General features: G+C 37.0%; 1 protein-coding gene and 1 long non-coding RNA gene across 13 annotated transcripts in view; one reads left to right on the forward strand and one right to left on the reverse strand.

Annotated features, from left to right (window-relative positions):
* The window catches only part of LOC126503086 (cytochrome P450 2C25), a 222,092-nt gene that overhangs the window by 91,113 nt on the left and 104,956 nt on the right, over nt 1-26,023 (reverse strand). For 2 of the 12 annotated variants that reach the window (XM_050144689.1, XM_050144678.1), the window contains exon 7: nt 362-3,458. The exons of 7 other annotated variants lie outside the window; for them this stretch is intronic. In XM_050144689.1, coding sequence (XP_050000646.1) covers nt 3,232-3,458 — 227 coding nt within the window. In that variant the 3' untranslated portion in view covers nt 362-3,231. Of the gene's footprint in view, nt 1-361; nt 3,459-8,927; nt 9,070-13,093; nt 13,271-14,978; nt 15,140-20,404; nt 20,555-20,969; nt 21,133-22,677; nt 22,933-26,023 lie in introns of those variants that run through there. 3 more of the 12 variants (XM_050144722.1, XM_050144719.1, XM_050144714.1) reach the window with 3 other exon arrangements.
* LOC126503192 (uncharacterized) lies at nt 22,830-25,979 on the forward strand. Its single transcript, XR_007592214.1, has 3 exons — nt 22,830-22,954; nt 23,611-24,103; nt 25,574-25,979. It is a non-coding gene; the product is annotated as an uncharacterized lncRNA (long non-coding RNA).

The raw sequence follows: 26,023 nt of genomic DNA on the forward strand, positions 1-26,023 counted from the left end.
CCACTGAGACAGTGGGGCTGATCTATTGGGAACTCACCAAAGCCAGCTGGACTGTGACTGAAACAGCATGGGATAAAACCGGACTCTCTGATCACGGCGAACAATGAGGACTGATGAGAAGCCAAGGTCAATGACAAGGGGTTTTGATCCTACTTCATGTTCTGGCTTGGTGGGAGCCGAGCCAGTTTGGACGTTCACCTTCCTAGACATGGACGAAGGGGGGAGGACCTTGGACTTTCCACAGGGCAGGGAACCCTGACTGCTCTTTGGATAGGAGAGGGAGGGGGAGAAGATTGGGGGGAGGGGGAGGGAAATGGGAGGCTGAGAGGAGGCGGAAACTTTTTTTTCTTATTCTCAATTAAAAAAAAAAAAGAAATCATAGAACTAAGACAAATCAGGAAAATGACCTAGTTCACCTTCTGCTCCATAGCAGGGATTAAGTGCAAAGAACAGTAGGGACATTTCAACATATAGGGCAGTTAAGTAGCAGGGAGGAGTGTGAGGTCAGGCACAGTGTGTGGCTAACATGCCTTCAGGGACATTTCACATGAGTGCTTGAAGTCAAACTTCTGAGTCTCTTCTTCCTTTTCTTCAGATTTAACTCATTCTTCTCTGACCACTGGCTGCTCTAGTTCATCACATCTTTCTACATACACCTAATATAAATTATTTTCCACGTGGAATAATTTATTGAGTGCTTTGAACAGAATAGGAGGCCATTCATTATGTACAATAGGGAAGATTTGGAAAGATGAATGCATCTCCTTTTTCTCTCATTTATAGAATCTATCTATTTACTCTGTTTTTATATTAGAAGAAAGTAACTTCAGGGTTATGTGCCAGAGTAGACATGTGTAGTCTTGTATATAATCTATCTATATGAACGCACAGACACAAACACAGAAATTAACATATGTATGTATATGTGTCAAAAATAAAGGATGAGAACACTTTGAGAGAAGGAAATGGAGGAATGGAATGGAGAGGAAAGGGAAACGATAAAATAAAACAAAATATGATAAAAGTAAGATGATCCGGTAACAGCTAAATCAATAAAACTTCTGGAGCTACACAGAAATTACTGGGAGGTGGTGCTGGCAAGTTCTCTTTAACTAGGACACAAACTAACATTATATCATTTCAAACTTTTTAGGAATGTGGTCTACAAATCTTTTGCAAGGCTGCCTGCCACACATATTAGAATGCAGTTTAACTGTATTTTAAAATTGTGAAACTTAAGAGAATATTATTGATATAGTAAATTATATGAAAATTAAGTTCTAGTGTCAATAGGCATTGAGCTTAGTATATTTATAATCATTTCTTCACATGTTGCCTGTGACTATTTCTCTGCTGCAATGAGAGTTTCTTAAGGGGCAGCATAATCTTGGCCTAGGAAGTCTGAAATCTTTGAGAGAACCATTATGGCAAAGATCATTGGTTCCTTCATGTCTGTTAGTTCTGCTGAGATCAGTGGCTCCATTCTGATCTAAAAAAAAATCATTTATATATTTGTCAGAAAGTAAAATCAGCTGCGAAATCACCAAATTGTTTCCACAAAGGACAAGAATGATAGATTCTATTTCACTAGACCCATAAGAGGCCACTCATATCATAAACCTTCAGGAGAGAGATGACAGGATATAAGTTTAGCTGATACAACACTCACCTGAAACTAGGATTTAAACACAAGGAAGTTATGAGGAGATAGGCTGTTTCTAGTTTGCCCTTTGTTCTACTTATTATTTAGTTGTCTCTAAGGACATAACATAAAAAAAAATATTTGCATATTGGTCACAGACCTCAACAGTCTTACCCCAGGAGTGTCCTTTAGCTGAATGGAGCAGACTGACAGCCTCACCCATAGACTAAGTCTGTCATCACACAGCAAAACCCACTGCCACCTGGCAAAGTAAGTTCTACCATTGTCACATGATGTTAGTGACTGGAACCTTAACAATATAGTTTGCCCATCCCCCAAAATACAAGACTTCCCAGAGAGAGTAACTTCAACCTTTGTGAATGAGTTATTGCTATAAAATTTTGTATTTTTCATCTGCAGCTTTTGGTGTCTTCAAAGTAGCACTAGGTGGTCACAGAAATGAAATAAGTACAAACCTAACCACATCAGTGAAGATTTTAAAATATTTTTAAGCCAACAGTTTGGTTTTAATATAAAAACTCTAACAAGATTTTGGAAGAAAAACTATGAACAGGATTTTCTTAAAATAGAAATAATAGGGAACATGTAGTGGAGAAATCCAATATAAATGTGTTATAACATATACAGTCAGTGATCATGAATAAGCAATATATATAACCATAAAAGGTAGAGAGGAAAATTTTGAAAATAAGGAACGGACTTTTGTGATAAAATTCATCTCAAAGTAAAAATCTGTGTTCCTCGGTCATGCTCATGCCTAATTGGCTCCATAATAAAGTATCTCTTACACGCTTAAATAAATCAGACCAAAATTTTTCATCTGCTCTACACAACTATCAGTATAAAAGCTCACATAGATAGAGATATTAAAGTCACTATCCTTCATCCTAATCAGAAATGAGACAAATGATACCCATTGCAAACATGTCTGCTCATCACTATCCTGCAATTCTTCATACTGAAGAGAAAGTAAGAACACACGAATATGAAAAGTACATAGAAAACTATTAGCCCACATTGCACTTTCAATTTCAGATATGTTTATATAAACATTGTTAGAAATAATAAAATTCACATGTTCAGATAAGAACAAGGCCAACAAAGTGATTACATAAATTGTTTCCATTAAGCAAATGGAAAGAATAGCAGAGGTAGTGCTAGAGAAAAGATATTCAATGTTCAGAAAACCTCTAATAAGATATTCACAGACTGCAGAAATGAAAAGAAACAAGACAGATAAATAAACATCACAAATAAATGATTGATTGGCATAACCTTATTGATAAGTTGAAGTTCAAGGCTATCGATTCTTCCCAATTTAAAGTTTTTTTCATAATGATAAAAATCCAGAAAAGACTTTTGGAAAACTGACAAAATGTTGAACTTTCAAATAAAAATACCTAAACTTTGTCAGACAGTATTTGGAAGAGAGAGCAAATGTGGGAGTGTCATTACCAGGTACATCTGTACCTGCAGTAGAGCTGCCCCTCTCACCGTGAAGCAGTATAAGCCATCAGCAGCACCAGATAACTCAGATAACACTGGATAACACTGTGAGCCTGTGAGCATCAGGAGCACAAAGGTGCAGCAGAGAAGAGACAACTCACCTTGGGGATGATGTAGTTCCTGAATTTAATGTCACAGGTCACTGCATGGGGCAGGCTGGTCGGAAGGAGGTTGATGAATCTCTGGACCTCATGAATCACGGCATCTGTATAGGGCATGTGGCTCCTGTCCTGCATGCAGGGGCTGCGGTTTCTGCCAACCACACGATCAATCTCTTCCTGGACTTTAGCTAGATGGTCACAGTGACAAATGAGGGAACAGTAGAGAAGTAACACCTTTGGCACAATGTCAGGCCATACACAGCACAAAGTGGGTGTTCCAAAATAAATATAAGTGTGCATTTTTATTTATGGATAAAAGTATTTATACATATATTTATACAGAAATGTGTGTTGTAGATCTATAACACTGTCATTCTATAAGATACTATGATAGACCAGGATATGTTTGTTATTTAGGAGCCATAATAGGAAATAAAGTATTAGCAATTAAAATATGAAATAAAAATATAGAAGTCAGATACTAAATTTGGATTTAAATACAATATTCTCTTACAATCACATACTAAAGCATGTGCATCTATGAATATGTGCGTGCTGCATGTGTACAATTTGAAAGATTTTTCAGTTTTGTTCCCACACTCAGTAAAAAACAGTTCAACATCTTTAGCTACTTCTGAAATATATTCATATTTGTAAAATGAATGATTCTTATATATCCACAAAGCACAACATCTATTTGACTTTTATGCATTGGAAATGAAATTTCAGTTACATCTCGCCATCTACACACACATACACACACACATTCATATACATGCTTCCCCTTGCCCCTCACTTCATTAATAATAGCATACTGGAACCTCATGAAACTGCAAACTTCTTCATGACAAAGACACCATCATTATGACAAATTAGCAGGCTACAGAATGGGAAAATATTTTTATCAACTATACATCCAATAGTGGAGTAGAACCAAAATATATAAAGAATTCAAAAAATGAGATATCAAGAAAACAAATAACCCAATTCATAAATAGGGTACAGATATAAGCAAAGAATTCTCAAAAGATGAATTTCAAACGTCTGGAAGAAACTTAAGATGTTCACAAACCTCAGTCATCATAGAAAATGCAAAATCAAATCTTCTTTGAGATTTCACCCTACACCCATTGGAATGGTGAATATCAATTTTTAAAAAGTAACAGCTTATGCTGGAAAAGTTGTGGATAAAGGGGAGCACTTATGCATTTTTGAAGGAGAGCAAATCTATATAGCCACTGTAGATATTAGTGTGACAGTATGCCAGGAAGAAAGAAATAAATCTACCTCAAGATACACCTATGCTACTCTTGGACATAAACTTAACAGTTGTTTTATCCTATCACAGAAACACTTGCTCAACCATGTTCATTGCTGCTTTGTTCATAAATGCTAGAAAATTGAAAATGAATTAGACGTACCTAAACAGAATAGATTTTTTTAATGTGGCACATTTATACAATGGAGTATTAACTCAATCATTTAAGAAGAATTAAATCATGAAATTATCATGAAATAGAGGGAACTAGAAAAAAAATCACCCTGTGTGATATAATTCAAACCCACAAAGACAATTATATGTATTTACTTAAATTTAGATATAGCTGTTAAATCAATGATAGCCAAGCTACAATCAGTAGAACCACAGACATTAGGTGTAAAGAAGGGACAAAGGAAGACAGATCTTTTTAGGAAAGAGATAGAGAATAGATAGTTATGGATTACTGGGTGTTTGAATCAAGGCCTTAAGTGTGGAGGAGAGGCAGGAATGAGGGAGGAAAACCAGAGAGAGACATAAAATTCATTATCATTCGAGGGATTGTATGGAGTCCTAATACAGCAGAAACTTCATATATATAGGTGTGTGTGTGTGTGTGTGTGTGTGTGTGTGTGTGTGTGTGTGATCTAATGAAATAGCCAAATAATGGGGAGGCAGAATCCCAACTGAACAACATTTTTCATCAAATAAAACTTCCAATACCAGCGTTAGGTTACATCTAATTGAGTTGTTGGTCAAAAGAGTTCCATGGAAATCTCCAAGCAACCAAGGCTATTGTCAAGATAATAGGTTGCTCTCCAAAAACTGACACCAAGGTCTCATTGTTGAAGCAACACCTACACAACTCTGTGAACATGGAGAAGTCAAGTGAATGTCCTCAAAGAACTTTCACCCATATGTTCTAGCATCTTTGGCAAAGGAATATGCTCTATACACTATCAAAAGGGAAACATTAACACCAACCCAGCCACAATTAACAATGGTGTTTTGCCTGCAAGATATGCTAGGGCAATATTGGCACAAAAACTTGTGAGAATAACCAACCAAGAACTTATTTGACCTTGGACTCATTCCATGATATGAAACCCATTTCTGAAACTGCTTGGGTTGCCAATAATGGAAGACTAGATAGCCCAGGAACCTATGGTAAAACCGAATATTTATGTCCTAAAGCAAAACACATTGACAAAACATAAAACAAAAACATAGCAATAAAATGACTGCTAATGACATTCTGCTCTACTCATAGATCAGTGTCTTGCTCAGATATCTTTAGAGAAGATTCAGCCTGCAGCAGATGGCAACAAATACAGAGATCCTTAACCAGACATTATTCAGACAGAGAGAAACCATGGAATATTTATCCCTGAATGGAATGTCTCCATCATTCTCTCCCCTTAGGGTTCAAAGAACGCTGTGGAATAGGAGGCAGAAAGAGTGTAGGAATCAGAGGAGATGGAGGCTGTTAAGAAAATAAGGCCCTCTAAAATCAAAATAATCAAAGGACATATGAACTCACAGAGACAAAGGCAGCATGCACGGGGCCTGCACAGGTCTGCACTAGGTTCTTTGCTTCTATGTTATAGCTTCCAGTGTAGTGTTTTTATGGGCTTCCTAGGTGTCCAAATGAATGGGTTTCTGTTTCCTGGCCTTCCCCTATGTTCTATTCCTTTGTTTTGTCCAATTCCAATGTGCTAATTTTTGCTGTGTCTTACTATATTTATCACATTTTCTTATATTATTTATTATTCTATAGAAGCCTTCTTGTTTTCTACTGAGAGGCGGTGTGGGCGCATATTTCGAGATTACACAAAAGCCATTGCCCCGGTTTGAGCTGATTACATAGCTCTGCAGACAAGCTGTCTGTGCCCTTAACAAAAGCCAGGATGTCTTGCTCCTAGCTTCTTTTGTTAAAGTGTGGATTACCTGAGAAGAGGTGTTGACTGAAACTGGTCAGGATGTTTGGGGCTTTTTTTCCCTATGCAATTTGGTTGGAGATGCTAATTCAGGGCCTACCTGCTAGATGCAGGCGTGACCAGAGCCCAGGCACCTGGTTGCCTAGGCAACGGCCTTTGTGTGTTCCCACTCATTTGGTGTGGGTATATAAGATGTTTGGACAATAAAGGATGATTCTGGCCTTTTCCATGATGATGGTGTAAGCTGTGTCTGATTATTCCTCGCGACTCCGTTCCAGCCAAGTTAGGAAGTCTGTGTTGGACCCACATGGGCTCCGACAAGGCAGAAAAAAAGGGTATCTTTATGTGGAGAGGAACAGGAAGGAGAAGAGAAAGGAGAAACCATAATCCTGATATATTATGAGAGAAAAAAAAATACACTTACAAAAAAGGGGGAAACAGCAAATTGGCTTATAATACTTTGCTACACAAACATTCATTGTTAGATTAACTGCAATTACATAAATATTTATCATCATGAAAGTTATGATTACTTTCCATTATTAACAGTCTTTTAGATTAATGGCTACATTTTCATTTGTAATTTTCCATTTTTTGAGTTATAATTGTGCTGGAAATTTAAGTAGATAATTCTAAATGCTGGGAATATAGTCTCAATTACAAGGAGCATTCGACTTCAGATTGTTTCTTTTTCATTCCCTTTTTCTGTTCACACCTACATCACCCACATGGGAAATACTGAATCAGAAGCTTCCCAGGACTGGTACCCAGCCACCTCTATGATACTCTCACCCTCCCACAAGTGCTATTCACACTACTGGAGCCCATAACTTGTTATGACTTTACTTCAGACAATAGGATGTAAAAATGTTCTCACAAATTTCATGAAGTAATATAAAATTAGATTAAAATTATGGCTAATGTGGATGTCTCATCTGCCTTTTATTTTATAAACACATAAGAAGCCAGCAGTTCTTGAGATTTCTGGTGTAGCCTGGATGAGGATAGTTTACATGTGACTCGGGGATCTCCATGAAGGGTTCTATCCTTCTATTAAGTTCTGAGAACACTGTGAGTCTGTCTCTTGGATGGATGTTTTGAATCCATTCTGATTAATACATGGGAAATACTTTCTATTATGGTGGTGAAATAAGGAGTTCTGATTTAGTCCTTTTGTCTGGAGGACTGACCCCCGTTGCACACATTCATGGAACAAGATAGAGAACAGGCTCTGAGATCCAGAATTTTGGGAATCAAATGTTGCTGACCTCTGCTCTCATCCCAATGTATTGGTCATTCCCCGTCAATCATCAATGTTCCAGGTAAAGGCTTCTTTAACTCAGTTTCTTTGAAGAACATTATTTTCTGCTGGGCAGTGGTGGCACATGCCTTTTATCCCAGCCCTCGAGAGGAAGGAGCAGGTGGCTCACTGTGAGATCAAGGCCAGCCTGGTCTATAAAAGCTAGTTCCTGGACAGACCCCAAAACTGCAGAGAAACCCTGTCTCAAAAAGCATTAAAAAACAAAAGAAGAATTTTATGTTCCTGGACACAGGGGTCACATGCTGAATGGGAATAGGAAGGTCAAAATCCTGTATACAAATTTGTTCCCTATTTAAGCTTCTATTGCTTTGGAACCAGATTCTTCACAGGTCTATAGACAGAGATACACAGCTTGTCTGTCTTACCACATGCATGGTGTTCATCTAACGTTTATGCTTCAACACCTTTCCTGCTCTATGTTTTCCTCATTCCTAATGTTATTATTCCAGGATTTTGTTGAAGCATTCTTAACTGCTTATTGGTTTTTCTTTCTATACTAAAAATATGATTTATGTTTGTGCTTTTATTTTGTAGTATTCATTGGGCACAAGAGAAAGAGTGTGTTTTATATATACTGGACCACTGGATCAGTTTTAAGTTACGATGTAAAAGAAAACACTATTGTTCAACATAGGTTTAAGGAAATGGACTTCTCAAGTGAGAAAAGTCCTCAATCTACATTTCTGCAATGATCAAAAATGTTTCTAGAGAATCTAAATGTTTTGAATTCTTCTCAGAATACACATTATCCCAGCCAGACTTAGTAAATCCTAGGTATTCTACTTATGTTTCAGTGAGGTGAGTTTTCTCCATTTCCAAGGTTAGATTCATCAGAACGAGGGAAGGAAACTGAAAGGTTTAGTGACCTGAGACATGACTTAAGAGTAAAAGAACATGTGTATCCAGAGTACAATGGGTGCTAGCCATGCCCGGTACACTTTACCATCCAGAAATCTCAGACACTGACCAGACTTTGATCGTCTCTCTTACAGTCTGTTTCTTTAGTCATGCTTTCATTACAGCCACTGAGTGGCATGGAAGGTGGAGGACTGAGACTTCTGTAATAAAAACAACGCACAGGGCACTGGCAGAGTCTTTCCGCATCTTATAGGAACACTGTGGTCACCCCCTGTGTCCTCACCTGTGACATCCGGGTGCTTCAGCAGGAGCAGTAAAGCATATCTTACTGTTGTGCTTGTTGTCTCTGTCCCCGCACCAAACAGGTCACTCACAGTCGTTACCAGATTTTCAAGTGTAAATTCTGATTGTTGATTGTGGTTTGTCTGAGAATAATTTAATGCAATAATGTAATAAATCTTTATCAGCACATCTCATTACATACTCTACAGCTTTATACAAGTTTATGCATTTACTACTAAAAGTGTAAAATTTAAAGTAAAACTCCTTAACATCCATTCCAAATGGTTATTCTAACTGTAGAGAAGTTTATTGAGTCGTGTAGACATTGGGTCTAGTTGATTTGACCAGATGTTTTATATATGTGCAAGTTACTTTTTATAATAGGACTTCTGCAAAATATCTATTTTGTTTCCAACAAATTTCTTGAAAGGAGAAATTAACACATCTTTTTCAAAGACTAGCACGGATTTTTATAAAGTTTGATTTCACTCTTAATCCCTGCCTAGTGTAACTCTTGCAATGATGTGATTATCTGCACTTAAGTGCAGTTTTCTACTTTTATCCATTTAAAACACAAATGAAACATTTTATTCATTATCTATTCTGTACTATAAAACCATATGAAGAAAACTGTGTGATAGTTCTAATCTTGGGACATGCAGATTCATACATAAAAATGAATGCCTGTATTCTCAATACAATAATGAACAGTGGAAGACATTTAACTGTATCTTTGGGAATTCCCTATTAAACTACGGTGGGGTTATAATGAGATTTTTGTCATTCAGTTCAACAAATTAATTCTTTCTCAATACATTAATAACTAGATTTTCTCTTAGTTTTAAAAAGTAACATATCATTGCAGGTGTATCCCGCATTCTTATCCATCCATCCGTCTATTGATGAGTTCAAGATTGATTATCTCAGCTATTTTGAGAAACAGTGTACTAAACAACACAAATGTGCAGGTGCCTTTTCCATATGCTGATATTCTTTGGAAATCATCTCAGATTCAGTCTAAGACCCACTTCATTACATAGGACCCATACCTGTCACTGTTAAGGGTCTAAGAATTGTTGGTCAATTCTCTAGCTGATTACTCTAATGGACATAGTGTTAAAATGATTCCTAATAAATTACTACTATATCCATAAATCAGAACTTTCATACTTTTCATCAGAGACACTTTTACTTGTAGGAGATGGCAATTAATACAGAGACAGTCAACTGTTCAATGTACACAGACTAAAGCACTATGACTTTCTCACCCCTAAATCATAACACACTCCTCCCCAGGTTTAAGGACCTTTGTGGAAGAGGAGGCAGGAATGTTGTAAGAGCCATCTGTGATCAATAACATCAAGGAACCAGTGTTTTCTGGACACAAAAGGACAGAAGAACAAGAAAAATCACAGTGACTATGACAGTCTCACAAAAACTGTGGAAGTTTCATCAGATAAAAACCAAATACAAGGTTGGGGTGGGGAGAAAATATAAAACCCCACCTCTAGCTGATTAGATCCTGGGAAGAAGTAGTCAGTTTCTTACAATAATGTGACCCAATGGTGAAAAGAAGGAAAGAAAGAAATCACGAAGTTTGGAAAGAAGAATTAAGAGGATGAAGAGGAGGATAGCAAAAATTGAGGCTTATGTTTAAATTACGTCACATTAAATTCTCAAATGAACTCTGGGCTGTGGTGGCACATAACTTTAATCCCAGCACTCGGGAGGCAGAGGCCAACCTGATCTACAAGAGCTAGTTCCAGGACAGGCTCCAAGGCTACAGAGAGACCCTGTCTAGAAAAAAAAAATTCTCAAATGATTAATGGAATTAATGATTAATGGAATATTGCAAAAATAAAATTAAATAAATGTATCAAACATAAAAAACAATTTAAATATCTTCTTGCAGAGCTACAGTAATAAAAGCAGTAAAGTATTGACACACAAATCAATATCAATACCAATAGAGCTTTGATAACCAGGGGTGAACCTAGACATCTATGGTCAATATTTTTACAACCGAGTTCCAAGATTGCTCCATCTAAAGGAAAAGTCTTCACCAGATGATGGTAGAACATCTGGAAAACGACATGAAAAGTAGAATGCTGGAAATATGAGATAGGGATAAGCTTCTTTCCCTATGACTAGGACTCATAGATTACAGAACAAAGTGTCAAAATGCAGATTTCATCCACAACACAATGCTGATGCACTCAAGACATAGCTAAGAATATGCAGATGACAACCCACAGGATGTAAATATCTTTCCATGTTATTTATTTGGAAAGGTTTATATCTAGATATATGCATAATTCCTTAGCTCCACACAGAAAGGAGTCTAATGGGGAAAATATTAGAATAAAAATTCTCTGAAGACCCTTAAAGGCAAAACATCACATAAAAAGATGTCCATATTCACTGTCTGTTTAGGAGATACCCATTGAATCTGCCTGGAGGTACCACTTCATACTAACTGAATTATTGTTAATAATTAAGTTTCAAAATTAAAACTTTTGGCAGCTATTTGAAAATAGAGAATCTCAAAGACATAAAATACTGTATTAATGTGAATTTCTAAACAGGATCTCAAAAAGAAAAACATAAAGAAAGGTATTATCATTTGACTCAGATGCCCCAGTCCTGGGAATATAAACAGAGAACGTGTCTGCATATGTTCACATATATAGCTTAGAGTAGCCATAGGTAGAAATAAGAAACATATCCATCAGGAGGAATAATTACATTGTGTTATTAATGCATGAAAATGAAGTTTGCTGCAAAAGAAGGAGAAAGTACTGAAAAAGATGAACTAAAAAATGTTTAAGATTCCAAGCAAGTGCAAGAAAACAGAAATTGGATGCCACATATACTGTCAGTTTAGATGATCCGTTCATCACAGAAAGTCTGTACATACAGAAACCACACTAACAACTGCTAAAGATGGTGTGAAGGGAGCGGAGTGATCAGTAGTAGGTGTGGTATGTTTTGTCATAGTAAGGGATTGCTTCCCAACTGGAAGGAGCTGGTAGCTGCAGTGCTTTGAAATCCCATAAAATACCACCACAATGTAAGTGAAATATGGCTACAGCTCTGAGATATCACTTTATACTTAGTGGACTAACTTTGTGAACTATATCTTATAAAAATACACATTAGAGAGGCACAAATTAGCTTGGCAGTGGTGGTGTATGCCTTCAATCTGAGCACTTTCAAGTCAAAAACAGGCAGATCTCACTGAGTTTGAGTCCAGCGTGGTCTACAAATCAAGTTCCAGGAGAGCCAGGACTGTTACACAAAGAAATCTTTTCTTGAAAAAACAAAAAAAATACAAAACAAAGCAAAAAAGGCACAAAATAGACAAAATAGCCTTTCAAAAGAAAATAGCAACATTGGGGGATGCAGATTCCAGAATATTAATTACTGCTATGCACTTGCAGTAACGAAGAACTCAGGAGAGTGAGCCTCTAGCAAAAGACAATCTAAGACCTAAAGATCAGTGCAGTAAAATCAACGCCCACAGCCAAACCCAAACATCTAGAGTCAACTGGTTTTCACTGAGTTCCAAAGAAATTCAATGAAAAATTATCTTTTGAATAAATTACATAATGCCAATGCAGTTCATGCTGTCAGGATACCCAGTAGATACCAATTATTAACCCCTGTTGGTGAAAATTAACATGAGCTTGTACTCAAAGCCTCGTTCTTCCATATACCTTCTCTTTCCACCACATATTTCTCTTTACATCACTCAATCCTTCTGAAACTAACTCCCGTATCTATCCTTTTAAAATAGCAATATGGCCAGATCTATTTTAATTCGCTAGACATGCAGGAATTGTAAGCACACAACATGTGCATTTGTGGTGCCTCTATTCACACTGCCACGATAGTTGGTTATTTTTTACTTGATTAGGATTCTTTCCCAGCTTACCTTCCCTTTGTATCCTTCTTCTCCTCAGTTACAAATTTTAAAGAACAGAGCCACTATGTTCTAGTTAACAAATTCCCTCTATATTATCAGTAACCATATGGTGCATCCCAATGCATAATAAATACTAAAACTGTTTTTAAAATAATCCTGACTTAAAGCATCTCTGACAAACATTTCAGTGTTCAACAAACTACAATATTCATGCAAATACAAAATTTATATTAATATTTTACCTGCTTTAGTTTAGTCAGGTAATAATCAATAAAGTCCCGAGGGTTTGCAACATTCAATGATTCCTGATGTTCTTTAATTTTTTCCAAAAGGTAACTTCTGATATAATTAACATTTTTTGCTATTCTGCGATGACTTCCTGGACAATAGTCAATTAGTGAAGGGAAATTATTGCAGACCTACAAAATCAGACAGAGACACTTTTGTTAAGGTGAACTGTTTTACTTTTAGTCTTATATGTGGTGTGTGTATGCATCCATGTGTGTGACATGTGTGTGGGTGCCTTGGAAGTCACAGATATCAGATCCAATCTGATCTGATAATGATTTGGGGACACCTAACATGGGTGCTTAAATTGGCCTCCAGTCCTTTGGAAGATCAACACACCTTCTTAACCACTCTTTCATCTCTCCAACCCTTTCCAGAGAATTTTTTTGAAGAAACAGAGATGAGGAAATACACATACCCATAATATATAGCAAGGCCAACTTGGGTTTATAGATTCAGACACAAATAAAAAATAATGTCCAACAAAAGGAGGAGGTGTTTATCACAGGGAACAATTCCCTGTGATAGCAGAGAGATTGGGGAGGGGGAAGACCTTCCTGAATGATCAAAGATCATAATCAAGTTTCAACATTCATAAATCACTTTAGTATAAATATTACTTGTGAAAACTGACTAATGACTTATACCACTTCTTTTCTACAAGTCTGAAGTATAGTATGATATAAATCTTGTGTATCTCGTCACTGCCCTGAACTGTGAAGGTCTTGGAGCCCTGGCTCTGCAGGACCAACCCTTCTCATGCTCCAGCAGATCACATATGGGGTGGATGCTAAGGTGAATCATTTCATAACCCTTGCTCTGGCCCTACATAGTTGCAGTGTTGGCCAGCCCTCCAGGTCTCCCCCTATCTTCACAACCAGGTGAGCTCTCTGGCATCCCCTGGCAGGTTCACCCCTTATAGCGATGAGCTTCTTTCATGCCCTCGGAATTGTCTCTCCCACACCTAAACCATCAGGGTAAGATCTACTGGATTACCCATGCAGAGTACAGAGGCCATTCTTCCACGTGCTGCAGCTGGTAAAGTGCAGGATCAAGTCTCCCTCTCTTACGACCTCAGGGTCAGCCCTGCAACCTGCCACAGGCTACAAGGGAGGGGAGACCATCTCTCCCCAACACATACCATCATAAGACGGATGAGGGGAGGGCCAGGTCTCCTATGCTCACATTTTCTAAGCTGGTTCATATGCAGCCCACCATCCCAATTAATAAGGTCAGTAGGGTCAATAGGGTCTGGTCGGCTGTAAGGCCCGTGGAGGCACAGGCCCAGCTTTCCCAGGTGCTGTAGTTGGTAAAGAGGGGTCTCAGTTGCCTCGCACACCATAGGTGGCAGTGGCAAGGGGAGGAGGACGTCTTTCACTCATTCTGTATGGAGAGTTAGGAGATGCCAGGTTAGCATAGGACAATTCTGAGAATATGTATGTGGGTCACAGAGCATCAAATGACTCCTCATTTGTACCTGTTTGTTTGTTAACTAGGATGTGCTTAATACTCGAAAAGATAAGAATTATACATAGAAGAATGTCCTATGAACAACTGACCACACTTCTAGATGTGAATGCGGTACTTTGTACAAACAGCTCTGTGGACATCAACTGGAAAATCAATGGATATGGAGCTAGCAGTCTCAAGCCGACCTGAAAACCACCTTTCGGTTTTGCTAAAGACTCAGACCTGCCTTCCAGATATTCTTTTCATAATATATTCTTCAGAACTGTGGTGTCTAATAACCTCAATTTTTGATCCATATTAAATTTGACCTTTGAGAATGAAAGACTATGAATCTGTTCTCAGAAGAAAAAAAAAAGATCTTGACTTCACCTGCATCCATGGGGAGCTCAGAATCCTGACATTCTCATTCACTTTTTCCATCAGTTTAAGAAAATCCTGATCTTTATAATCAAAACGATTCTGGAAAACAGTGGAGCAGATGACATTGCAGGGAGCACAGCTCAAGATGAACGTGGGGTCACATGGTAAACCTGAGCAAACAATTGGAAAAATACCATTAAAATAGACAAAGAAGAAGTTTTGGCTTTGTTAACAGGTAAAGAGTCTTTAGAAGTTTTAAACCATATCCTATCTACAATTTTTCTAACAACTAAGCATTCATTATATGTAGAATCAATGTACCACTTTAATCTTAAATTTGAGTTGGCCTCAACCTCAGTAGTTAAATAAGAACAGCTCATACCTATTACACCAATTCTTATACTTTTAACTATATGGTATCTGAAAGAAAACCAAAGATTTTAAAAAACCTAATATTTCTAGTATTCTGAACAGAACTACTTCTTACTAGAATGTCTAGTTTCTATGTATCACTCAGATAAAAGTAGGAAAGTGTACACCTGGAAGACTTCAGCCACAGTGAGTAAACCAAAGAAGCAAGTATTGCTCCAAGGAAGGAGGAAACTCGCTGCAGGTGAGTTCTGGTATTAGAAGAAAAAGAAAACATGGGAGACTTCCTCCTAGTTACATAAGAATAATTTGTAATCTCAAGAATAGCCACTTCTATGTGGATGAAAGCATTCATTTTACAGTTAGATTTCAAGAGGGGGAAACAATATAAGGCAAGTGATAGAGACTTCCCCTTTTTCATTCCATCATTTAAAACAACACATTTTCTCCAGAGGAAGTAAATGCAGTACTTGAAAAATATACACAAAGTATAACAAGATCAGTGCTAGACAGAGAGCTCTGCATTCAAAGTACTTATTGCTGTTTTAGAGGACCAAAGTTCAGTTCTGAGCAACCTCCCGGTGGCTCATAACTTACTGTAATGCCAGTTCCAGAGGAATATGATACAATTTTCTTACTTCTGTGGCACCAGATACAAAAGTGGTGCACACATGTATATGCAGGCAAACATTTATACACATAAAATAAAAACAAACAATCTTTTTAATTCTAACAAAGAAGTCTTGGGCAGGATGCAGTAGGACAAATGGAAATGGAGCTTCCAGAAACGTGATGACAGGGAGCCATGTTCGAAGCACGTGCTACATTCCTACGAAATGTCTATATGAAGCTCACACTGTATACAGCATTAGTGACAATAATGGTTAGTTTTCAAAAGAAATAAATAATGATTATGTTCAATAAAACTACACAGCATATTTAGGCATAAGTGTGGTTTGTAGATTTGTAAACAATTCCCAAAATCACCATTATTAAAGATGCTGATATAATGCTTAAAATTTTTGTAACACATAGGTGTATGATATTACAGGTCAAAAAATTACAAGGAAATTTCATATTTAGGCCTATTTTTATTTGTGTAAATGTGTTCAGAGGTGTGTGTGTGTGTGTGTGTGTGTGTGTGTGTGTGTGTGTGTGTGTGTGGTGTACATCTGGGTAGGCTAGGAGAGCATTTGAATCTCATGGAGTTACCTGATATGGGCACTGGGAGCCCACTGATGCTCCTTTAAAGGAGCATTCTCTCTCAAGTGATAAGCCATCTCGCTCCAGCTCTCAGAACAGTTTTTTTCTGATGTCTTTTCTATAGTGAGTTTGCTTTGGTCAAATGATGAATATACTTTCCATTCAAACTGATTCAAAATTTATATGTGTAGACCCCACATAAGGATCACATAAAATAAGTGTTTTGAATAAATTATGAAACATTTAAATATAGGAAACTCCTTAATAGTGTTGTGGCTATGCCAGGGTTTAAAAACATGACTATATTCTATGCTATTAGGAAATGTTTTATTTAAGCCAAAAACATCGAAGGGTAAAAGATTGCTACATTTCTTATGTGCATGCAAGCTATTCACAGATTAAATTTGATTTTTAGCCTTTTCTTTCACTTTATTTGAAAAAAAATTAAAGTCCTTAGAAATAAAATAGGTAATCAGATTTTTTTTTTTCAGGAAAGAAACTTCTGAAGTAGCATTTATAGCGGTAGCAAAAGAAAAGTGTTTCATTTTCTACAAAAACACACAAAATGTTGAACTTGAGCATAAGTGACTGGCAGGATTAAAAACAGAATCAAAAGGTTAACAATAGCAGTTCATTTTTTAAAGATATAATTTAATTAAAAAATATTTTTGTTCTCTTTGTGCATCTTGCAGATTTGTGCTATCATATGTGTTTCGATAGAATGCAATTCAAAACAGTAAGTGTGATGATATAAAAAATAATGAAGCTGTTTACATTTAATGATTTATGTATGTTGAACCATTCCTGAAACTCTGGGATGAATCCAATTACATCACAGTGCATAATCACTTTCATGCAATATGAATTTGGTCACAAATATTTTATTGAAAAAATAAATTTCTCCATGTTCATCAGAGATGTCAGCCTATAATATTTTCCTTTTTGCTATCTCTCTCTCTCCTCTGTGTGTGTGGGGTGTGTGTGTCTTAATCCTGTTCTTCCTTTCTTTTATGCTTTGCCTACTTTTTTCACCAGGGAAATACCAACATTGTAAAATGATTTTTAGAAAAACTTCATCATTTTTTATTTTATCCAATAATTTGGGGAGTATAGGTTTTGGTTCCTTTCGGAAAATCTGATAGAATTATGCACTGAATCCACCTTGTACTGGCATGTTGCAGTTGAGAGATTTTCAATTTGTGCCTCTCTATCATTGAATGTTATAAGTCTATTTGAATTATTTATTTTACCTTGATTTGGATTTGACAGGCCATCTATAGCTAGACACATATCTGTTTATTTCACATTTTTTTCAGTTTGGTGGGACATAACTTTTTAGTCCATCCTTGAAATTGCTTGAATTTCAGGTTAGGCAGTGGTGGCACATACCTTTAATCCCAGTACCCAGAAGACAGAGGCAGATGAATCTCTGTGAGTTTGAGGCCAGCTTGGTCTACATAGCTAGCTCCAGGAAAGCCAGGTGTACACAGAGAAACTGTGACTCAAAGCATAACACTGATTTGTCCAGGAACTTATGATCTAGTCATGTCTGACCTCAAACTCACAAACGTAACCTATCTCTGACCCTGACTGCTAGGTTTAAAAGTATGTACCACCACATCCAGCCTTCTTTTTTAAAATATTTATTTATTTATTTATTTATTTATTTATTTATTTATTATGTATACAATATTCTGTCTGTGTATATGCCTGCAGGCCAGAAGAGGGCAGCAGACCCCATTACAGATGGTTGTGAGCCACCAGGGATGGTTGCTGGGAATTGAACTCAGGACCTTTGGAAGAGCAGGCAACGCTCTTAACCTCTGAGCCATCTCTCCAGCTCCCATATCCAGACTTCTTACCACGTACTTCTTATGTTATTATTTGGTCATTTTTGAAGACTTTATATATGCATCACTAAGTTATTAATTTGAGATTTATAAATGGGAAATCTATGTCTCCATGCTTCTTCCTAAACCTTGGGGATCAAAATGAAAGAAGGGAAAGAAAAAGGCAAAGATCCTTGAATAAAAGGGGGCAGAAAGAGCTTAAGAGCCAGAAGTGGTGGATAACTATGAGGAAATGGTGTCTTCTGGGCACAGCGGGCCAGATGCATGATTAGTCTCACAGGAAATATGACAGTATGCACAATATTTGTGCAAGCCAAAGCCCAAAAATCATCCTTGCGTGGAGATAGAATTTAGACATAATGTTCTACGTTAATGGGTGAGTTATTGTCGATTACTAGCTTCTGGAAGAGGAAGGGTCAATTTTCTCTAAGAGAGTAGCCCCTGATAAATTGGCCATGCTTTGTTGGAAGACCACACATAGAATAATATTTGAACATCACAAATTGGCCTTTGGAGGAAATATACAAAAAAATTGTTAGGAAGAAAAGTAGGTATCTATGAGAAAAATTAGGGGGGAAAGCAGGAATAGAATATAATCAAAATGGGACAATTCTGTAGGGCTAGTGAGGTGATAGGCCTGAGGAAAAAACTACTACCTAGTCAGCTTGACCAGCATAATTCTTTACTACATTCTAAATCATATCCTTTTATGTATAGGTAAATGTAGCTACCACCCCCTATTAAAAAAAAAACTTCTTTTTACAGCAAATAGAGATCATCAGGAAAAAAGCCACAATTGGATACAATGCAGATACCAACTGATTGTGGGAATCCTACCCTTAACAGACACAAATGCATCACAACTCCTGCATCTGTGACTCAGGAAACATCACAGAAGAGGAGGCAGAAAGATTGGAAGAATCCGAATATCAAGAGGTCTAGTAGAAAACAGTCCTTCTTAGAAATGACTTTAAAACAATACTGCAAAAAATGGCAAAATCAGTAGATGTGCTAATGTGGAAAGGGAAAAATTTCAGAGTCCAAACCCTAGACAGGGAGCTCCATACAACTAATGACTGCTGGGGTAAGGATAACTATCCTTTCCAATGGTTAAGCTGGCTTACTGGTTGTCCAAGTGAAGAGTAGTCAACCCTGAAATCATATATATGATATCTAACAACAAAGAGTACTGAAGAGGTTGTGTACATATGTGTACAAGGACATACATATATAAAATACTAAGCAAAGGAAAAAGGCTATCAACTATATAGTAGGAAGGGCATGAGAAGGGACAAGAGAGGGTATCTGGGAAGTGATAGAAAAAGAAAAGAAGAAGAATTAATGGTATTCTATTTCAATTAAAACATATTTTTAAACAAGTACCTAACTCTGAAAGAACTAATGAAAATATTCTTACAAAAATCTTACATACCAAGCACAAATCATATTTGGTAAGATATTAAATGAAAATATTAAGTAGGGTATATAGGAAAGTGGGTATGTATCTCAGAGGAGTTGGTTGGAGATCACGATGAAAACACATTATATAAGATTCTCAATGCAGTAAATAATTTTTAAACAAATTACAAAACAATTCTGAGATCATGCAATAGTAGAAAAAAATTGATGAAAAGTCTATTGTACTTGGCTAAGAAATGAAAACCTTAAATCATATTAGTGTTACCCAGGACTGTAAACAATGGCCTAGAAGAATTCCTGTACTGTTCGGTTAATTGTTCAAATGTCTGAAATGCAATAAAATAAAAACAAATATCCTCTGATTGGGATCTGCCACTATTATGAATAGCAATTATTCTATGGTTAAATGATTCACAAAGACAAAGTACACTTGTGCTGATGGAAATGCACAATTATGCAGCTCAAAAGAAAATTAACATGAAACGCATATCAGTTGTTTCTGATTTAAAAACAAAGAAAATTTTAGATAAGATATGATCAACATGTCATATCCACATACCTAAACTAACATGTGATATATACACCTACACTTACCATTGGTTTTTCTCAGTTCCTCCACAAGGCACTGTGCTTCCTCTTGAACACGGTCCTCAATGCTTCTTTTCCCCATGCCCAAATTCCGCAGAGTCATGAGTGAGAATCTTCTTATCTCTTTCCATGTGTTTCCATTGCTAAAAACAATGCCTAAAGAAATGGTAAAACACTAGAAAAATATTCTAGACTTATCTTAGGACTGAAGAGGGAGGAAGAGGGGGAGGGTGACTAGTGGGAGTGGGAGGGAAATGGGAAAAGGGGAGGAGGTGGAAATTTTTAATAAATAAATTTTAAAAAGAAAAAACTAAAATAAATAAAAAATAATATAAAAATAAAAGTCATATCTTATGTAAAGAGACAGTTATGTAATTAATCAGTGTCAAAATAAAGAATAAAGTATAAAAGAAAAAAAAGAAAAATATTCTAGAAACAAATGAGAGATCTGATGGGTGGAAACAACAGAGGTCCAACCTGTACCTAGGGAAGAGGTTCTACCCCTTCTTTCAGTCTTCACTTTCACAAGAAACAGTGTGAAACACTCATATAAGCATGTATAGTTACTTACCACGGCCTTTACTAACTCTTTCAGCCATTGGGAAGCTTCCTCTGCCAGAAAACTCCTCCCCGTGATCAATCAGAGCCTCCTTCACTGCTTCATACCCATGTAACACCACAGTGGGCTTCATGCCCAAGTACAGGGTGAACACAGGGCCATAGACTTTTGAGAACTGAAAATAGGAAAGAAAAATGTAAATACTAGCAAAAAAGGGTCATTTTAATTTTCATGGTGTCAACTTCATTCCCTCTGATATTATCCCTCATTGTATTTTAATAATATTTAGTTAGGCGAATCTCAGTTTCAAATGGTTCTGAAGCCTATTCATATAACATTATGGTGAGTGAATATCAGTTATTGATCACCTACAGTGAACCATGTAATGACTCAAGGCTCAGGTCGTTGTTACACAAAGATTACAATGTATTTTCCCACTAAAACATTCAGCAGGATGCTGACCACCTGAACACATCTGCATGCTGTCTGTTCCCATTCTCTCAGTGCCTGCCCACCTTACCCACAATCACTCCTGACACCCTTCTTACCATGCCACAGTTCCCCAACTCATGTATAAAGATCCTGTTTGAACAAAGACCACTCCACTCTGGCCCAGAGATGTGGAGACCCTCTACTCAACCACAGTCCACTATAGTTAGAAGACCAGAGCAGAAGCAGAAGCCAAGAACAAAATACCCAAACTACTAAAACCATACTACTATAATTAAAGATTTAATGCCTATACATCAGATTTCTGATGCCATATTTACAGGTTTAGAAAAACAACAGAGGACTTCATAGGGAGCACAAAAGACCGAGAATAGTCAAGACACTCCTAAGCAGTAAAAACACTGTTTGAGCTAAAACAATACCTAACAGCAAATTATATTACAGAGTTATAGTGGTATAAACCATAGGGCCCTCACAAAAAATACACAAGTAGCACAATGGAATAGACAAAATGATACATAAATAAAGCTTTAAGGTGAGATCCACTCAGTTTGGAAATGTAAATTTGTAAATTGCCACATTTGATTCTATTGAGCAACCAGATTAGGTATACTGTTACTAAAATCAGAGAGTGGACACCACAGGAGTTGTACCATAGGCATGCAATATTTCCTGGGGGAAAAAACCCCAGTTCATTCTATGGCAGAATTCTTAGCCCCAAACTTAGGGTTTTCAAAAATTAATACTGAATATAAATATCATCAGTATGCTGAAGTCTTAGCTTCATTCTTGCGTTTCTTGTGTTATCCCATGTCCATTGATCCATAGTTAAATTAAGCATCCGTTACATTTTTAAAGTCAAGCTTCAAATAGATAACTTGAGTAGAAACATATCTCTAAAATTCTACCTGACTTATTGAATAAAACATTACTCACTATTGGTCTTCAGTCAAATATAATGGAAAAGGTTGGTCTTTTTTTTTTTTTTTGTTAAGATAGGAAATATCTACAAACTTTGCAGTTTTGTGTGATTTTCTTTCTTTTTTTATACAATGCAAAGATGTAAGGGTCCTTTCATCTGAAACCTCACTCATTACTGAATTCCCTACAATGGCCAGCTCTAAGAGTCATAAGATACACAATACTTCGCAAGAGTTTTGACTTTGTGACTATTTATTACTATATTGCCTCTGATACTAGATTTTCATCTAAAGCAACTGTCAGTTTATCTTCCTTGTCAAGGTACTGGAGGAGCACAGAGAATACTTACATTGCTCAAGCATTGGCTGATGTTCTTCACATCTATTTGGAAGAAATTACCAAAAACTGGGAGAGGAGTGGGGCCAGGAGGGAGCTTCGCTCTCTCAGAGCTCTGTCTCCAGAGTGAGAGGAGAAGCAGACAGCAGAGGCTGAGCACCAGGACCACAACTGCATCCATGGAGATCCTTCTGCCTGGCACAGCTGTGCTCAGCCAGCATGGAGCTTTTATAACACTACCTGCACATTTAACATGTCCTTCTTTGAATCATCATTGACTGATCTGTCAGGTAACCTTTAATCTCTCTCTCTCTAGTAGACTTTGTCCTACTGATTGAGGTCAAAATGAGATGTTCTTTTCCCTTATCCTTCTTTACAGGGTATCCATTTGAATTTCTAGTTTAACAGTACAGATTGGAGTCTAAGTATTTCTAATAAGAATAAATAAACTTATTTGTAATGTGTAACGATTCTTGGGAAGCAGTAGATTAATCTTGAGATGATAGAAAACACATCAACCTGTACATTCTCAGGTTATTGACCAGGTAAAAAAATATTTGTATATCCCATGAAATATATTTATTTTTTTAACAAAGTTTTACTATGTAACTTAAGTTGACCTCAAACTGATAATTTTTTGTTGTATTGCCCCAATGGCTAGAAATATATTTGTACACCACATAGTCATGCATATTTAAAATACTTCTTTGCTTTATTGAACATTTGGACATATTTTGTTTAACAATGTAAGTCTTATACCTCATTTCATTTTTGGTCATTTATAAAACTAAGATAACAAAACATAGCAACCAGTCACACATCTTGAATTTATCTATCTATCTATCTATCTATCTATCTATCTATCTATCTATTAATCATTTAGCTAAAGAAAACTGTTTTTCAGTGTTGTATAGTTCAACAATGAAAGACCTTTTTTATCCTACAGGTAACAGGAAACAAAGAACTGCCAGTGTCTCACAGCTCAGAGCTGAAATAATTTAGAAACCAAAGTGACTATCTAATGGGCATGCATACTTCCCCAGCTTTACCATAGATTCTTAAAGAAAGTTGTTAGGACAGTATATATAAGAAATAAATAAACCTTAAAAAAAAGAAAGTTGTTAGAACAACATTCAAATAAGAAACATGTTTCAATAGTTATCCTATCCTAAGGAGTCATGCTGATTGTAATTCTAATTTTTATGTATATTTGTTCTTATTGTATATAGTTTTGTGTTAGGCTTAGAACTCTCTTATTTTGACAAAAGAGGGAAGTGCTGTGGGATCTCCTTCGGCTAATAGCCTTTAAGATAGTGGCCCACGTTGGATGAAATTTCATGTTATAAATGCAACTGAAAAGCATGGAATGGACCTCTTTGCTGCTGTATTTGGTTCCAGTTCCCAAAGCATGCGGAGGACTGTGGATTGGTACCCTCACTGTGAGTTTATCCCCAAATAAATAACCCTTTGTTGTACTCCCCCCCCCAAAAAGAAAGTTGTTAGAATTCTTCTTGTCCAACCAATACTGTAGTAAAACTGAATAACCACAATAGTCTCTAGACAGTAACGATATTTGACATGACCTAAACCTCACATAATAGCACCATCAAGTGAGTACTAAGTATTCAAGTTCCTTAGCCTAAGGAGATATTTCTAACAACCTACACTTTTTGCATTCTGCCCCCTTCCCTGCGCAAAAGCATTCATTTAATAATAGCCATCACAAATTCGTGACAGTGGACTATGGCACTATACTGACCATAGTCACTAACATTCACAGTAAACATGAATCTAGTTAATAATTAGGTCATCGTTGTTTTTACATAGAGGTCAGAAATGTTTGAACACGTTTTGTAATCTTGTCCAAAGATTACAAAACTCTCTACAAAGGGAGCTAAGATAACCTTCAATTTCCCAAAGCCATGGTTACGCTTATTATTTACCATGAAGTAAACAGGAATTAGTTGCCCAAATCATATTGCTCTAAAATCCAAAATAATAGATTTGAATAAAACAGTGTTAGTAGATTTCCTTCCGTGCCCAGAGTGATACTTGTTCTGGCACATTTGTAAGTCAGCACCAAGCTTTGGACCAACTTTTCCTTTTATAGAATATGAGAATCATAGAACATTGAAAGAAAGATGGACCTCTGCACTCAACTGGTCTGCATTGTCTTTGTTTTTTAAGAAAAGAGCTATTGATGATGCATGAAGTATAACCAATTACTGTAACTCATACAAAGATGAACTGACTCTTGAGAAAATATCTTATTGACCCTTCATTACATTTTGTTTCTTAGCTTGCCTCTTCTTTCATCAGCATCACATAATTTTAAAAAATATTTTGACATTTTTATGAAAAAATTACTAGTGCATAATAATCACAAAATTGAATAGATCCCATAGTGTCACTTTTATTCAAGTATCTCATGATTGTAACATTGTAAATACCCTTTCTTTATCCTCTTGTTTCCTCCTCATTGTGACTCCCAGTCATCTTTCTCATCTGAAATAGGACCTCTTCCATGTCTAAGAAATAATTCTCACTCAAAAAAATTAAAGGAAACAATTTATTCTGAACTGAAATATATATGGCAGAGAAAAATGGAACAATGTTTTCCCCAATATCTTGTTCCAAAATGGGAACAATTTCAAAGAAAAACATGAACAAAGACCTTGAGCTTGGGGAAATGGGATGGTTGGGATAAAGGAAGGGTGGACACGGGAGCAGAGAAATATATATCCTAATTAAGGGAGCCATCTTAGGGTTGGCAAGAGACTTGACTCTAGAGGGGCTCGCAGGTGTCCAGGGAAATGTCCCCAGCTAGTACCTTGAGCAACTGAGCAGAGGGAATCTGAAATGACCCTATCCTATAGCCATACTGATGAATATCTTACATATCACCTTAGAACCTTCATCTGGTGATGGATCGAGATAGAGACAGAGACCCAAATTGGAGCACCAGACTAAGCTCTTAAGACCCAAATGAGGAGCAGAAGGAGGGAGAACATGAGCAAGAAAGTCAGGTCCACGAGGGGTGCACCCACCCGCTGTGACAGTTGATCTGATCTATTAGGAGCTCATCAAGGCCAGCGGGACTGGGACTGAATAAGCATGGGATGAAACCGGACTCCCTGAACGTGGCGGACAATGAAGGCTGATGAGAAGCCAAGGACAATGGCACTAGGTTTCAATCCTAATACATGAACTGGCTGTGTGGGAGCCTAGCCTGTTTGGAAGCTCACCTTCCTGGTCCTGGATAGAAGTGGGAGGACCTTGGACTTTCCGCAGGGCAGGGAACCTGGACTGCTCATCATTCTCGGGAGGGAGGGGGAATAGATTGGAGGGGAGGGGGACAT

This window comes from Alexandromys fortis, unplaced genomic scaffold (genome assembly GCF_014885135.2).
Source record: "Alexandromys fortis isolate MF-2015 unplaced genomic scaffold, M_Fortis_MF-2015_v1.1 scaffold_16, whole genome shotgun sequence".
Taxonomy (NCBI): Eukaryota; Metazoa; Chordata; class Mammalia; order Rodentia; family Cricetidae; genus Alexandromys; species Alexandromys fortis.